Source organism: Ornithorhynchus anatinus, chromosome X5 (genome assembly GCF_004115215.2).
Source record: "Ornithorhynchus anatinus isolate Pmale09 chromosome X5, mOrnAna1.pri.v4, whole genome shotgun sequence".
NCBI lineage: Eukaryota > Metazoa > Chordata > Mammalia > Monotremata > Ornithorhynchidae > Ornithorhynchus > Ornithorhynchus anatinus.
Window position 1 is genome coordinate 42,563,886 of NC_041753.1, and position 15,537 is coordinate 42,579,422.

The following is a 15,537-nucleotide window of genomic DNA, read 5'->3' on the forward strand; positions in this document are numbered from 1 at the left end:
AGTGACTTTGAATGTAAATCAAGTTTTTTAAACACCCTTTCATTTGGTTGTATATTGAATTGATACGTCTGTTTCTTACAGATTAATTATAGAATGTAAAGAAAGGAGAGCTGGAACAACTTGAAACCTATATAGGTTTCTGTTACTTCTTTGATTCCATCCTCACACATGTGTAAATAATCATATGTACATGTTCTTGCATGATGAATCAAAAAATATTTTGCACTTATGCAGCAACATCCATTTAGCCATCAAAACAGACACCACATCCATCTTCTCTCATAAAATTCCAGTGTGAGAGACAAAAAAAATACCCTTATCCTCCTCTGAGAGATGGGAAAATGAGGCTCAGAGAAGTTTTGTAACTTTCCCAAGCCCACAGAGCCAGAAACAAATCTATTAAGAGAACATAGATCTATCTTATTGCTGTTTCTGTACTTGCCACTATACCATATCGCTTCTCAGTCTCCAAACAAAAGATGATTCTAAAGTTTTGCCAAAAACCTTGATTTATATCTTTTAAATATAAATCCCTGGTTATTTCTTCACTTTCTCAGTAGTTCAAACTTCTTTTCTATAAAGAAAAAGGTGCTTCAACTAGATTTTTAAAGGGCACCTAGCTGATGGTATAAATCAAAAACATAAAATGCCAACCAATGGTAACTATTCATTCATTCATTCATTCAATAGTATTTATTGAGCGCTTACTATGTGCAGAGCACTGTACTAAGCGCTTGGGATGAACAAGTCGGCAACAGATAGAGACAGTCCCTGCCGTTTGACGGGCTTACAGTCTAATCGGGGGAGACGGACAGACGAGAACAATGGCACTAAACAGCGTCAAGGGGAAGAACATCTCGTAAAAACAATGGCAACTAAATAGAATCAAGGCGATGTACAATTCATTAACAAAATAAATAGGGTAACGAAAATATATACAGTTGAGCGGACGAGTACAGTGCTGTGGGGATGGGAAGGGAGAGGTGGAGGAGCAGAGGGAAAAGGGGAAAATGAGGGTTTAGCTGCGGAGAGGTAAAGGGGGGATGGCAGAGGGAGTAGAGGGGGAAGAGGAGCTCAGTCTGGGAAGGCCTCTTGGAGGAGGTGATTTTTAAGTAAGGTTTTGAAGAGGGAAAGAGAATCAGTTTGGCGGAGGTGAGGAGGGAGGGCGTTCCAGGACCGCGGGAGGACGTGACCCAGGGGTCGACGGCGGGATAGGCGAGACCGAGGGACGGTGAGGAGGTGGGCGGCAGAGGAGCGGAGCGTGCGGGGTGGGCGGTAGAAAGAGAGAAGGGAGGAGAGGTAGGAAGGGGCAAGGTGATGGAGAGCCTCGAAGCCTAGAGTGAGGAGTTTTTGTTTGGAGCGGAGGTCGATAGGCAACCACTGGAGTTGTTTAAGAAGGGGAGTGACATGCCCAGATCGTTTCTGCAGGAAGATGAGCCGGGCAGCAGAGTGAAGAATAGACCGGAGCGGGGCGAGAGAGGAGGAAGGGAGGTCAGAGAGAAGGCTGACACAGTAGTCTAGCCGGGATATAACGAGAGCCCGTAATAGTAAGGTAGCCGTTTGGGTGGAGAGGAAAGGGCGGATCTTGGCGATATTGTAGAGGTGAAACCGGCAGGTCTTGGTAACGGATAGGATGTGTGGGGTGAACGAGAGGGACGAGTCAAGGATGACACCGAGATTGCGGGCCTGCGGGACGGGAAGGATGGTCGTGCCATCCACGGTGATAGAGAAGTCTGGGAGAGGACCGGGTTTGGGAGGGAAGATGAGGAGCTCAGTCTTGCTCATGTTGAGTTTTAGGTGGCGGGCCGACATCCAGGTGGAGACGTCCTGGAGGCAGGAGGAGATGCGAGCCTGAAGGGAGGGGGAGAGGACAGGGGCGGAGATGTAGATCTGCGTGTCATCTGCGTAGAGATGGTAGTCAAAGCCGTGAGAACTTGAACTATTACAATGATAATAGCCGTGAACTATTACAATGTTGATTCCAAAATATGCTTGTAATCACACAATTCATCTACTTTCCCAAAATGAAGAGACAGGCAAAGTGGACTTGCATATCAGACTGCCATATTAGCCCTCAATGACAGATGGTTTTAACAGTCACACAGGAAATAATGGACAGTTTCTAAAACATTTTTTTCCATCTTATTTCAGCACCAGAACAGTAGGGGGTTCTTATTGCTTCCTTTATCCCTTTTCATTTCAAGTTCTATTGATAAACCCCAAATTAGAACAATACTCTGGCAGATTTCAAGTGGGAAACTAAGACTATATCCAACAAAACAGCAGGGGAAATACGACACCCTACATTACCTTACTGTGGGAACAAAGCAAGTTATGTTTATTTTATTGGAGAGTTTGGATTTATTACATGTTGCACATAATTTCCTGCCTCATTTCTTTAGTGTTCTTGGAATTTATATCAGGATGTCTTCTAGTATCACACGCTATTTCCCCCTATCTGTCCCAGTTCCCTGTGCTGACAGACTGAACTTGCTTTAAGATGGTCTCGGAAAACTAAAACCCCAGAGCCTGGGTTTTGGAATGACTAGAGTCTTGGAAGAAAATCTGAAAAAGCAATGATGATGAAAATGGAAACTGACAAAATTAATGTAGTGAAGAAACGGCAACATTCCACTTATTTCTCTTCTCAAATACAAGAAAGAATCCACTTATGAGGTATGCCCAAATAATTCACAGGTGGTGAGACTATTAGCCTTCTGCAATTTCTTGCCTCAGAAGTAGAATAAATCTCACATACTCTTTATAGTGTGAGCTCACTCATGCCATTTTTCCCCTCTTGCATCTTTGCTCTCTAATGCAAAACAACTTCTGATTTCACCACGACCATTAGATAAGGTCTACTTTGGGCTGGAGTTGAAGCATGCTCTAATCATTGCACTTCAGGGAATGAAATGAAAAAAAAGATAATTAGAAAGAAATGCAGTGGAACCAAATTAGAATGGTCAGACAGCATGAAACCCAGTCATGGTAAAGTATATGGAAAGCCCCCACTTGCTTCAATACCTGACAATTCTGGAATTCCTATGGTAGGAGAACTTGGCTCAATGGAACAGTGCTTCTTTAAACACTGGTCTAAGCTCTAAAATCATTCCACTGTACTACAAGTGTTCTCTAAATAATGGAAGAGATCACAAAATATATATACACTGTAATCAATCAATCAAAGGTATCTTTTGAATGGTTACTGAGGGCAGAGCATTCTACTAAGTGCTTGGGATTCTACAAGAGTTAGTAGACTCGATCCCTGCCCTTATGGAGCTTCTTATCCTGCAAGGGGGAGACAGATATTGAAATTAGTTACAGACAGGATGAAGTAATAGAGAAGCAATATGGCCTAGTAGATAGAGCACAGGCCTTGGAGTTGGAAGGACCTGGGTTCTAATTCTGATTCCACCACTTCTCTGCTGTGACACCTTGGGCAAGTCACTCCACTTTCTCTGTACTTCAGTAACCTCATCTCTAAAATGAGGATTAAGACTGTGAGCCCCATGTGGGATATGATCTGGGTCTAACCTGATTAGCTTGTATCTACCCCATCGCTTAGTCCAGTGCCTGGCACATAGTGAGCGCTTAACAAAGACCATGAAAAAAATGGGGTTGAAGATATGAACATAATGCTATGGGGGTCTTTGAGTACCCAAGTATGTAAGTAGTGCAGAAATGCTGAAGTGGGAGTTGGGGAGGATATAGGATGAGGAGAGGAGAGATTGATGGGGAAGGCCTCCTGTTGGAAAAGTGATTTCAAAAGGACTTTGAAGATGGGGAGGTCAGAAGTCTGCTGGATCTGAAGGGGGAGGGAGTTCCAGGCAGAAAGGAGGGCCTGAGCAAGAGGTTGGCAATGAGATAGATGAGAATGAGTTACAGTGGGTTGGCTGGCCAAACCGCAAATACATACATACTCTGCAAGCATGCAAACTCTCACTTAAAAACATTCTCTAAAAGGTCTATCTCTTTGATGCTAAGATTTGATTGAGTGATAAGAAAGTTTAGAAAATGGTGTCTGCTTCATGGCCTAGTTGGAAGATCAGCAGTGTGGGAGTCAGAGGGCTTTGGTTCTAACCCTGGCTTTGACACCTGCCTGTTGTGCAACTCAGGGCAAATCATTTGACTTCTCCATTAAATGGGGATAAAATACCTGTTCTCCCTACCACTTAGTCTGTGAGATGTGAGTTGGACTGGTACTGTCTCCAATTTCATTACCTTGTATCTACCTCAGTGCTTAGCACATAGTAAGCGCTGAATACATATCATTACTTTTCTATTCCAGTCATAGGTGGAATTTCCTTCTAGAGAGTAAGTTAGCTGTGGGCAGGGAACATGTCTATCACATCTGTTATATTGTTCTCTCCCAAGAGCTTAGTACAGTGCTCTGCACACAGCAAGTGCTCAATAAATACAATTGATTGAATGATTTATTGATGGATGGGTGCGGCTAAAATCATGATAAATTATAGCTTAGAAGTTCCAGTACCAGTGAAACACTTGAGCTTGATATTGTTTCCAGAGCCAATTGCATACAACCCAAAGTTCAAAATTCTTCTTTTGGGAAGTGTTTCAAAAATTATTTATATACGCAGATAATACAAATATCCCATTTATGAGCAGTGGGAGTATAACCAGGCCCCAGTGCAATGTGGCTGTATAAACCATGTTTATTAACCTTTTTGTACTCTCCCAGGCACTTAGTATAGTGCTTTACACACAGTAGACCCTTAAAAATATTATCAACTGAGTGATAGAATATTTTTTTAAAATATTCTCATCTCTCAGTGCCTCAGTTCCAGGAAGGGAAATGGAAAGAGAGTGCACAGCTAAACCCCAAAAAGAAAGTTTTTAATCCCAATTGCATAGCAAAATAAAAAAGGGCAGCCACGCCTCTGTTTCCTCCTGGATGTTTACTCTAGGGACTAGGAAAGCGGCAGAAATTTTATCACAATCCTCAGACCAAAGCTGAAACTTTTATGTTTAAAATTATTCCCGACAGATTTTTTTCTCCCTCAACTCACACTCTATTTCCTTCTGCTCCCTCGAGAGTTCTCTCCACACAGACCAATAAGGTACTTAAGGCACTTACACTCCACTGTATTATTTTCTACTATTCACCTAACTGTGTAAGTCTAACACTGGGGCATCTGGATTCCATTGGGTGGGATTGCCATCAAAGTGCCCACCCTTCCCTTTTTTCTATCATTTGAAAGACAGTCTGTGGGGCTCACGAAGTCCTGCTTTTGGCCACAGTGATCAGAGTAGTCAGCTGGAGCAGTTAAGGTAAGAGAAGAAAATTGTCAGGGGAAGCAGGTCCCATAAAAGAAGACAAAATGAAGAGGAGGAGGAGGAGGAAGACAGTTTCCATCACCAGGTCCACTAAAGCCTCTGTTGCCATTTCAACCTGCCGCTTTGTGGGTGCATTTGCAGGCAGCTGTAGGCCTATCCTAATGCTCCTTGACCTCAGCTGTCTTTGTAGGGAAAACCAAGGTTAGGTAGTGTGAGTGATACACAGTGTCACAGCACTCATCTCTCTAGCTGCTCTGAGTCATTATACTGAATTCTCTTCCACTGATCAGCCCTAACTCTGGTTGTCCCTCAAGGCCCTGTTTTTCTTCCTCTTCTCATTTTACACTAACTCCCTTAGAGACTTCATCTTCCCTGTCTTCAGGCTACTATCTTTTTATGGATAACTCCAAAATTTATCTCGCTTGTCTTGACTTCTCATCGTCTCTGCAATCTCATATTTCCTCTTCTTCCAGGGCACCTTCACATGGCTAAAGTACCAGCATGTTAAGTTCAATATGTCTGCCAACGTCCTCTTCATCTTCCCTTCTACATCCTCTCTTGCATCTAATTTTCTCATCACAGTTGACCACAGTATCATCTATCCTCCCTCCTAACTGTGGCATTACCATTCACTCCTTGTTCTTTTTCAACTCTCCCATCATCTGTTACTAAATTCTGTCAATTTTCCTCCACAACATTTCCCAAATCCTCCCCTTCTTTTCCACCCAAATGGCCACCACCCCAGTCCAGACACTTGACTTGACTTGACTGGACGACTGCATAAACCTCTTCACTGGTTTTCCATTTCTCTGCCTCCAGTTCAGATCATTTTTCTGCACGTTTCCCCATGCCTCGAAAACTTCCAACAGTTGCCCGTTCTCCTTTATATCAAGCAGAAACTCCTGACCTTTGGCTCTATCAGCTCTCTCCCTCTTACCTATCTACTCTATTCTCTCTTCCATCACATCCCAGTTCACACTCTTCATTCCTCTCAAGGTAACTTGTTGTTCTCTTGCCTCCAACCCATTACTCCTTTCTCCTGCCTGGAACTCCCTTACCCCTTCAAATCCACCAGACTACAGTTGCCCCCATTTCCTAAGCCCTTCTGAAATCTGGAAAACTCTCTTCTCCCCTTGTTAAATCCACCTAACCACCACTTCAGCACTTTTATACCACCTTTGTATTTATGAACCAACAATCACCTGCAGCAATCAATCCATCTTATTTATTGAGCGCTTACTGTATGCAGAGCACTGTACTAAGCTTGGGAGAGTACAATATAACAGGGTTGGTAGACATGTTCCCTGCCCACAATGAGCTTATGGTACAGAGGGGGGAGAGAGATAATAATATAAACTAATAAATTATGGCTATGTACATAAGTGCTATGGGGATGATTGCGAATCCAAGTGCAAGGGTGATGCCGAATGGAGTGGGAGAAGAGGAAATGAGGGCATAGGGAAGGTCTCTTGGAGGAGATGGGCTTTTAATAAGGTTTGGAAAACAGGGAGAGAAGCAGTATCGTAAAGTGAGAAGCAGCATGGTGTAGTGGATAGGTCACGGGCCTGGGAGTCAGAAGGTCATGGATTCTAATCCCGGCCCTGCCACTTGTCTGCTGTGTGATCTTGGGCAAGTCACTTAACTACTCTGTGCCTTGGGCCCATCTCTAGCTTGTCTCAGTGGAAAGAGCACAGGCTTTGGAGTCAGAGATCATGGGCTCGAATTCTGGCTCTGCCACTTGTCAGCTGTGTGACTTTGGGCACTTCACTTAACTTCTCTGTGCCTCAGTTACCTCATCTGTAAAATGGGGATTAAGACTGTGAGCCCCACGTGGGACAACTTGATTCCCTTGTGTCTACCCCAGTGCTTAGAACAGTGCTCTGCACATAGTAAGCGCTTAACAAATACCAACATTATTATTATCAGGTACCTCCTCTCTAAAATGGGGATTGAGACTGTGAGCCCCACATGGGACAAGGACTGTGTCCAACTCAATTTGTTTGTATCCACCCCAGAGCTTAGTACAGTGCCTGGCACATAGTAAATGCTTAACAAATACCATCTTTACTGTTATTATTATCATCTGTTGAAGATGAAGAGGGAGGGCATTCCAGGCCAGAGGCAGGACATGGGTGAGAAGTTGGCAGTGAGACGAGACTGAGGTACAGTTAGTAGGTTGGCAGTGTGGCTTAGTGGAAAGAGCACGAGCTGGGGAGTCAGAGGTCATGGGTTCTAATACCAGCTCAGCCACCTGTAAGCTGTGTGACTTAGGGCAAGTCCCTTAACTTCTTTGTGCCTCAGTTAACTCATCTGTAAAATGGGGATTAAGACTGTGAGCTGCATGTGGGACAATCTGATTACCTTGTATTCACCCCAGTGCTTAGAAAAGTGCTTCTCACATAGTAAGCACTTAGCAAATACCATCATCATCATCATTATTAGTAGTAGTATTATTAAAGGAGTAAAGTGTGAGGCTTGGGTTGTAGAAGGGAAGCAGTGCGGTATGGTAGGAGAGGGCAAAGTGAGGAATGCCTAAAAACCAATGGTAAGGAGTTTCTGTTTGATGCAGAGGTAGATGGGCAACCACTGGGGGTTCTCAAAGAGTGGGGAAACATGGCCTGAGTGGTTTTGTAGAAAAATGATCCAGGCAGCAGAGTGAAGTACGGACCTGAGTGGGGAGAGACAGGAGGCAGGGAGGTCAACGAAGAGGCTGTTACAGTAATCAAGGTGGGATAAGATAAGTGCTTGGATTCAGGCAGTAGCGGTTTGGATGGAGAGGAAAGGGTGGATTTTAGCTATGTTGTGAAGGTTGAATTGACAGGATTAGGTAGAACCAACAGGATTGCCCTCCACATATCCATCTTTCCATTTTATTCTTTCTCCTACCTGTAATTTATTTTGTGTTTCTCCTCCGAACTAGACTGTAAATTCCTTGAGGGGAGGGATTGTATCTTCTAGTTCTATTGTTCTCCTCTAAGCACTTAATTCCATGCTCTGCACAGATTAAAGCACTCAATAAATACTACTGATTGACTGAAACCACCTCTGACTGGTGAAAATAACAAGTATACGCCAAATTTTCTAGAAAATCAAAGTTAATAAGGAAATGGGCGTAAAACTTTTTTTCCTCATAAAATTCTGTATGTTTTCCCAATATCAATTTTGTACTGCCAACACCACTCTCGTGAGAATTCATCTTTCATAAATGGATGGCTGATCCCTATACTCTAGGTAGGAAGCTATAGTAAGAGATTTTTTTCAAGTGTTTGTGGCATAACAGATGAACTCCATAATTCTGACAACTTTTGTGGCCTCACCACCTTACTAAACCATGCTATTTAGCTCATGGCTTAGTGGATAGAACCCGGATTTGGGACTCAGAAGGTCCTGAGTTCTAATCCTGGCTCCACCACATCTCTGCTGTGTGACCTTGGGCAAGTCCCTTCACTTCTCTTTGCCTCAGTTACCTCATCTGTAAAATGGGGCTAAGAGTGTGACCCCCCTACTCGGGACATGGGCTGTGATCAACCTGATTAACTTGTATCTACCCCAGCACTTAGAACAGTGCTTGGCATATAGTAAGCACTTAACAAGTACCGTTATTATCATTATGATGATGCATGCTAGTGATTAAAGCCTCACAAAGTTTTCACAAAGGTAAATGTAAAATGTTCCCAAGGCTGCAATGGGTTCTCCCCTATGGGCCTGGGTGGGTGCTAGTGGGGCAGTCACTTTCCAGAGGCTGATTTGGGACAATTGTCCCAGGAGAACCGTATCCTTCCCAGCAAGTGGATTTCTGGGAGTTGCCACATGCAGGACTGCATTTAGAGTGCAGAAGCAGTTGCCGGCATGAACTGGCCAACGACTCCTCTTTCCTCTTTAATAACCACCAGAGTCCCACTCATAGTGAAAGACAGAGCCCCCTAGGGTTCAGGGTGGCTGCAGAGTACCCCTGGTGAGATCCAGTTTGTTGGTGAAGAAAAGGAGAGAAGGAGATTTAAGGGCAGATCTTCTCTTTTTAATAACCTCTTCACCAGACTGGCAGGGCCCTGATTTGGGTTTGTTGCTCAGGTCGCGCACCCTCCTAGGGATGCTCCTGGTTCACTTTTAGGCATGAGGACATCGCTCCCTCCATATGCTTGCATTACACTGTCTTGCTCAAACTGTGCAGCCTTACTAAACTATTAAGCTCTGGAGAATCCCTTGGCTACCACCAACAGCTATTCTTTGACTCTGCAGTGGCTAGGAGAAAGTGCCTCTAAAGCCGGCATCCCTCATCTTGCATGGGAAATGCCATCAGCCCATGGACTGGCAGATATAAAAAAAAAATAAAATCCAACAATCCCTTTTAGGCTTCACAACTGCACCAACCATTTACATTGCCAGAGGAGGGCTGTGGAAGCATAAAAATGGATTTGGGGTCCCTTGAATAAAAATAAGGGGAAACTGTTGTGTTGCGTTGACAAGACCCCCTTCTATTACTTTCACATTTGTATTTCTCTTGATGTGCACAGAGAATATGTCTACCAACTCAGCTGTGTCATTAGAGAAGTAGCGTGGCTCATTGGAAAGAGCCCGGCCTTGGGAGTCAGAGGTCAAGGGTTTGACTCCCTGCTCTGCCGCTTGTCAGCTGTGTGACTGTGGGCAAGTCACTTAACTTCTCTGTGCCTCAGTTCCCTCAACTGTAAAATGGGGATTAAGACCGTGAGCCTCACGTGGGACAACCTGATTACCCTGTATCTACCCCAGTGCTTAGAACAGTGCTCTGCACATAGTAAGTGCTTAACAAATACCAACATTATTATAAACTCTCCCAAGCACTCAGTACTGTGCTCTGCATTCAGTAAGCACTCAATAAATGCCATTGATTGATTGATGGATTGATTGAATGCATGTCTATATATGGATATAGATCTACCAACTCCAGATTATTTTCAATGACTTCCTTTGGGAAGAGTGGCACGTGGACTACTTGAAATGAGAGTATGTATGGCCACCTATAGTCCTATTACAAATTTCAATGACTCAAACTCTGTCATACTGCACAAAAGCAGCCATGGATGTAATGAGTGGCTTAACATTAACCCTGAAAATACTAAAACTGTCAAAGTAGCCTGAAGAAAAATAAAACCTGACCAAATTTAGACAACAAATTCTCAAAAAAAACCCACAAACAACATTACTTTTAAATAAATACTACAGTATATCCTGCAGAAACATATGAGGAATCCCATTAATACAATTTAACCCAGCAGAGGTAATTCAGTAGAAATAGATGAGTGGATGAACAGTTATCAGCAGTCAAATACTCACACACACACACAGAATCAACCTTGCCACATTCAGCTGTAAACAAGGAATTTAACATTCATTCCACAGGCTAATTGTGCTTACAATTGTCCAAGAAAGATTTACTTTGATAATAGTGGGGTGGAGTGCCAGAACGCCTGAAAGGAATGGGCTATTGTGTTTGACTAGTTTCCATGTATAAATTAGTGCAGAGGAGAAAAAGAAATTCAACAGAAAAACACATGTACTTTATTATAATTCCTAGTGTTACTTCTGTAACAACCACAATAGCAGGCAAAAGAACTAAAAACCACTGAAAAGGAACAAAAAGCAAATGCAAATTTGATTAAATGCCTTTCTGACAAGAAATGGTTTGACTTCAAGTTTGGATGAACACATATGTCAATGGCTGGTCATGGTTTTAGCCTCATTCCCTTTTGAGTTGAACAATTGTGGGTTTTATTGTGTTGGGTTTTAATTTAAACTGAATATAAGGACAGAGTCTTTTGAACATAACTCCTGTCCTTTTGTATCCATGGTAAAAAGAGGAGTGACAGTATTTCTTTGCCAAGAAACAATAAAATACTAAAATATACGCCAAGGTCACCCAGGCCACCTCTTGATAGAGAAAGAAAGTGCCTTCTTAAAGGAGGATTCCAATTTCAAGTCTCAAAATAACTCAGAGACCACAGTGTTTAACGTTTATAAAGCTCTTTACTCACACATACATAATCGATACTGAGTTGGAGGCATTTCTGGTTTTGATTCTCAACATGACACTGAGCTAAGATGACACTAAAGTTTAGGCAGAACCATCACTGCTTTTGGGGAGGGAGCATGGTCTAGTGGAAAAAGCAAGAGACCGGGAGTCAGCTCTAATACACGCCTGGTGCGTACCCTTGGGCAAATGAACGAACTCCTCTGGGCCTCAGTTTCCTCATCTGTGAAATGTGGATGAGCCCCAATTTGCACCTAACCCAGCACTGAGCACATAATAAGTGCTTAGAAAATGCCATTATTATCATTATTTCATCCTGCAACCTGATAAGTCTAAGGCAGACTCTATGAGGGTCCCAGTTTTGACCAGAGTGGTAGGAGGGGACTCCAAAGTCACAGCACCAGTAGTATGGTAGCAAGGAGGAGTCATTGACTTCTTCCTCTTCTTTGGTAGCAGTAGTCATCTCCCAGCCACCACATGTAAGCCAGTTCATCCCACATGGAAGTTTCCAGTGTAGCCAGAATAACATGTTTCTGACTGTACTGGAAACTCCCATGCAAAATTCCAGTACAGAGCCGTTCAGAGCCAAGGAGGAATGGTTAGCCAAGGAGGAATAGGTGGAACTGTTGGCAGCTCTGGTGGTGGCTCTGGCAGCACTGGGGCAACTTGACCCAGCGTGCCACCCCTGCTCTTTCTGCCACCACTTAGATTTGTGAGCTCTTTGAGGGCAGGGATCGTTCTGTGACTCTGTTGCACTCTCTCAAGGTCTTAGTACAGTGCTCTACACAGATTAAGTGCTCAATAAATACTATTGATTGATCAATTGCTTTTGTTCATTGATGGCGGTGGCCGTAGGAAACACTACAAGGCTCACCTCGAGCACTGAAAAATCTGGTCATCGTATGAACACACCCGTACACCTTCTACAGGAGAAATGAAAAGGACTTTTCCAAAATGCCTCTTCTCGCGTAAAGGTGCCTGCAGGATTTTGGAGCTTGTTTAAGAATCATGTGGTTAGGTGTACGTGTGGCTAGTGTCTCAGTAGAAAGACTCCAAGTGCAGCACTTCGCCAATCATCTGCCTCAACAGAGCTTGTTGCTGCCAAGATTCACATTTACAATTCAAAACCAATCACCCATTCAGGCCTGCTTTTGATTTTTGAAGGCTGGCTCTCTCTTAGATCAATATTTCAATTCTGGATCCCTGAAGTTATGTGTCAGTCTCTTTTCAAGAGCATTTTAGAGAAACCATTGCATGACTCCATCAAAAGTATCAAACCAAGCCAGATTGCTGGGGGACGTTGGGTAAAGCTACCCGGACAAATAGACAAACTTCGGTGCTGGGCATTTCACCTTGTGGACTACGAGTTCATTGTTCCTCTCTGTTTCATAACATTAAGCACCTAGAAAGTCACTGTCTGAAGGTTCTTTTTCTGAGCAAGGGGTGCAGAACTTCATCCTATAGGTAAAATCATACTTATAGCAGTATACAATATTTTTTTTTGTCCTCTGATGTACTCATTGCAATACTTTCCAAGCCCCTTTGGATACTTTGCCTGCCGCCTTTTCATAAACTACCCAAATATCATTAGAACACTGAAAGACACCATAAAGAGTAAAATGAGAATTTTCTAATAAGGATAACTTTTTTTTTGTCCTCTGATGTATTCATTGCAATACTTTCCAAGCCCCTTTGGATACTTTGCCTGCCGCCTCTTCATAAACTACCCAAATATCATTAGAACACTGAAAGACACCACAAAGAGTAAAATGAGAATTTTCTAATAAGGATAACTGATAGCTTGCACAATTCACACTTTGTAAGTAAAGGCAAAAACAACTATTTTTAATGTGAGACAATATCTACTACTTGGTAATAGTGTATACAAAACTTACTTATCCCATTTATTTCTTGGGACCAGTTTCCAGCTTGCTCATGACTAAAGATCAATTTTTCCTTTTGGATTTCTAGTCAACAAATTCACTCTTATGAATATCTGACCCTTGTACAGTATTTATAATGGAATATGATAAATGGTCAAATACAATGCTGCACAGTTTATCAAAAGGAATGAGAATATAAAATACTGAATTTATGCTGTTTCAGAGTGAAGAATGAATTTTGTATTCTCCTGATTAGCTAATGTCCAGTGAGTGGAGCATGTTCCATTTTCTTCAAATAGACAGTGTTGGGAGACAAGAGCTATTAAGCACTAACCAGGGCAAAAGTCAACCTGTACAAATGAATAATCAGAGGAACATACATTTGGGTCAGATTCATTTGGTTTGTTACCAAAGCAATATTGACATTTGGAAAATGTTAACATTCAGGAATAAGACTAAAAGGGCAGCTTCAAACATGTTCATTTTGAATCAGCTCGTGCAAATTTTGGAATCAAATCTTCAAATGAGGTTTACTAAACTGCATGCCCAGAACACTATGCTTTAAAAAAAATGTGCATTCCTATTAATATTTTCAGTGCGGATTTTTTTTGGACAATAAATGTTCACTTTCTGCCCATGAAACTCAGTATGAGTCATAACGGAATATTTACTTTGAATAAAAAAATGCAGCGAGCAGTGGGGTTCAGCAGCGGAGCATCTTCTCCAGTTGACTGTAAAAAACTGCTGAACAAAAAGTTTCTGTTTCCTCTTAAACGTACCTGAGATTAAAATACAAAATCCTTAGTTCACACACACCAGCATTTACTTTTATCCCCAAACGATTTGCAGTAATTACTCTCGGAGTGATCATCTGAGCTGGTGGAAAGAAGTCCTGTTACTTTTCTACCTGGGTTTTCACTACATGTGCACAGGGGTAAAAGAACGTTTCAAAAAAAAACAAAAACAACAAATGTCCAGAATTCCTCCAACTACCGTGTCTTAAACCCACTACAGGGTGTTAAAATCTGATTTCTGAAGATCTGTTCCAAGCATACAAACCACTGTCTCCGCTTTTTAGCTCCAACTTTATGCAATACATCCCAAATTTAATCTCTTGGCATTATTAGGTACCTGTATTCTAATAAATTCCCCAGCCACTATTTTACTTGGGATTTAAAGTTGAGGAAGGAGTTAAAGAGTCATCTTTTTAAACCTGGTCTTTATATTTAAATACTAACCCAGATACACACACACCCCAAACCAAATGGTAACAGCTAGGTATTGAAATGAAAAGCCATTTACCAGTACTAGGAAAGCCAGGAACAGGAGCTTTGTGCCAGGAGTTGCCCAACGGCAGCATTCCATGCTTGGATCCTTGCCGGAATCTGAATCGGACACTGAATAAGCTGCTAAGTGCTCCTCTGCCTGCTGTCACATCCAGTCCTGGTGCTAACACTTCAGTCCTGCCTATCAGCTTCCATCAGCCCTGCTCACATTTCCTGACCAAGGGCTGGGTGGGTGGATGGGTGGGGGGTAGGCTGAAAGGAATCTCTCTCCGAGCAGGCAGCCAGCCAATCGGGCTCCTGCTAATCAGACATGCAGAATAACAAAGCCAGGGGTACAGAGAAAGTAGAACAGTGAGAGAGAAAAAGGGAAAGGAGGAGAAAGAAAAAGGAGTAGCAGCAAATAAAGACAAGAGAGAAAGCTGCACAACTGCAAAGCTGAAGGAAGGCTCTGTGCTTTTAACTAACCTGGTTTTACATATGAGATTCATTTTTCTTTCCATTTGCTTGTACTTACTCCTGTCATTTTGTAAAGTACAGTAGCTCTCTTTGTGACTGTGCATTGTTCCATTCAGGAGGGAAACCTAATCCTTGTCAATATAGAACATATGCCATAAAGGGAAAGAATCATAAAGACACAAATCTACTATACATGCTTTTTGTGAAACCTTTTTATTCCACTTCTATAAAGAAACTGCTTTCTCTTGACCTGGAAAAGGCTAAATATTTTGCAGGGCGGATTCTTCGCTTTACTTAAGTGGCACGTGCTCTGTTATTTTAACTAGTCTACCTGGATAGATGAACAGATCTGCCTTTGGAAAACCAGAAAACAAAAGACAGAATTTCCTGTTTAACTCAATTAAATCTAGACATTCAGATCTAATTTCAAGAGTTCCTGACAAAGGTTGCAGGACGTGTTAAATAGGTATCGAGATTTGGGTAACGCTGGGGGAAAGGGATGATCCAGATAAATTCAATTCTTGGATAACTGCAAAGCCTCATTTTAGCTTCCTCTGGAACCAAACTTTTTTTTTTCCAACCAGAGGTACTCCACATAATACAACAAACT

The 15,537-nt window shown here is 42.4% G+C and overlaps 1 protein-coding gene across 2 annotated transcripts in view; it reads right to left on the reverse strand.

The window, feature by feature from the left end:
* ADAMTSL1 (ADAMTS like 1) overlaps positions 1–14,698 on the reverse strand; it is a 320,400-nt gene extending 305,702 nt beyond the window's left edge. For both annotated transcript variants that reach the window (XM_039910787.1, XM_029055244.2), the window contains exon 1: positions 14,488–14,698. In XM_039910787.1, coding sequence (XP_039766721.1) covers positions 14,488–14,550 — 63 coding nt within the window. In that variant the 5' untranslated portion in view covers positions 14,551–14,698. The remainder of the gene's footprint in view (positions 1–14,487) is intronic.
* Positions 14,699–15,537: the final 839 nt, after the last annotated feature.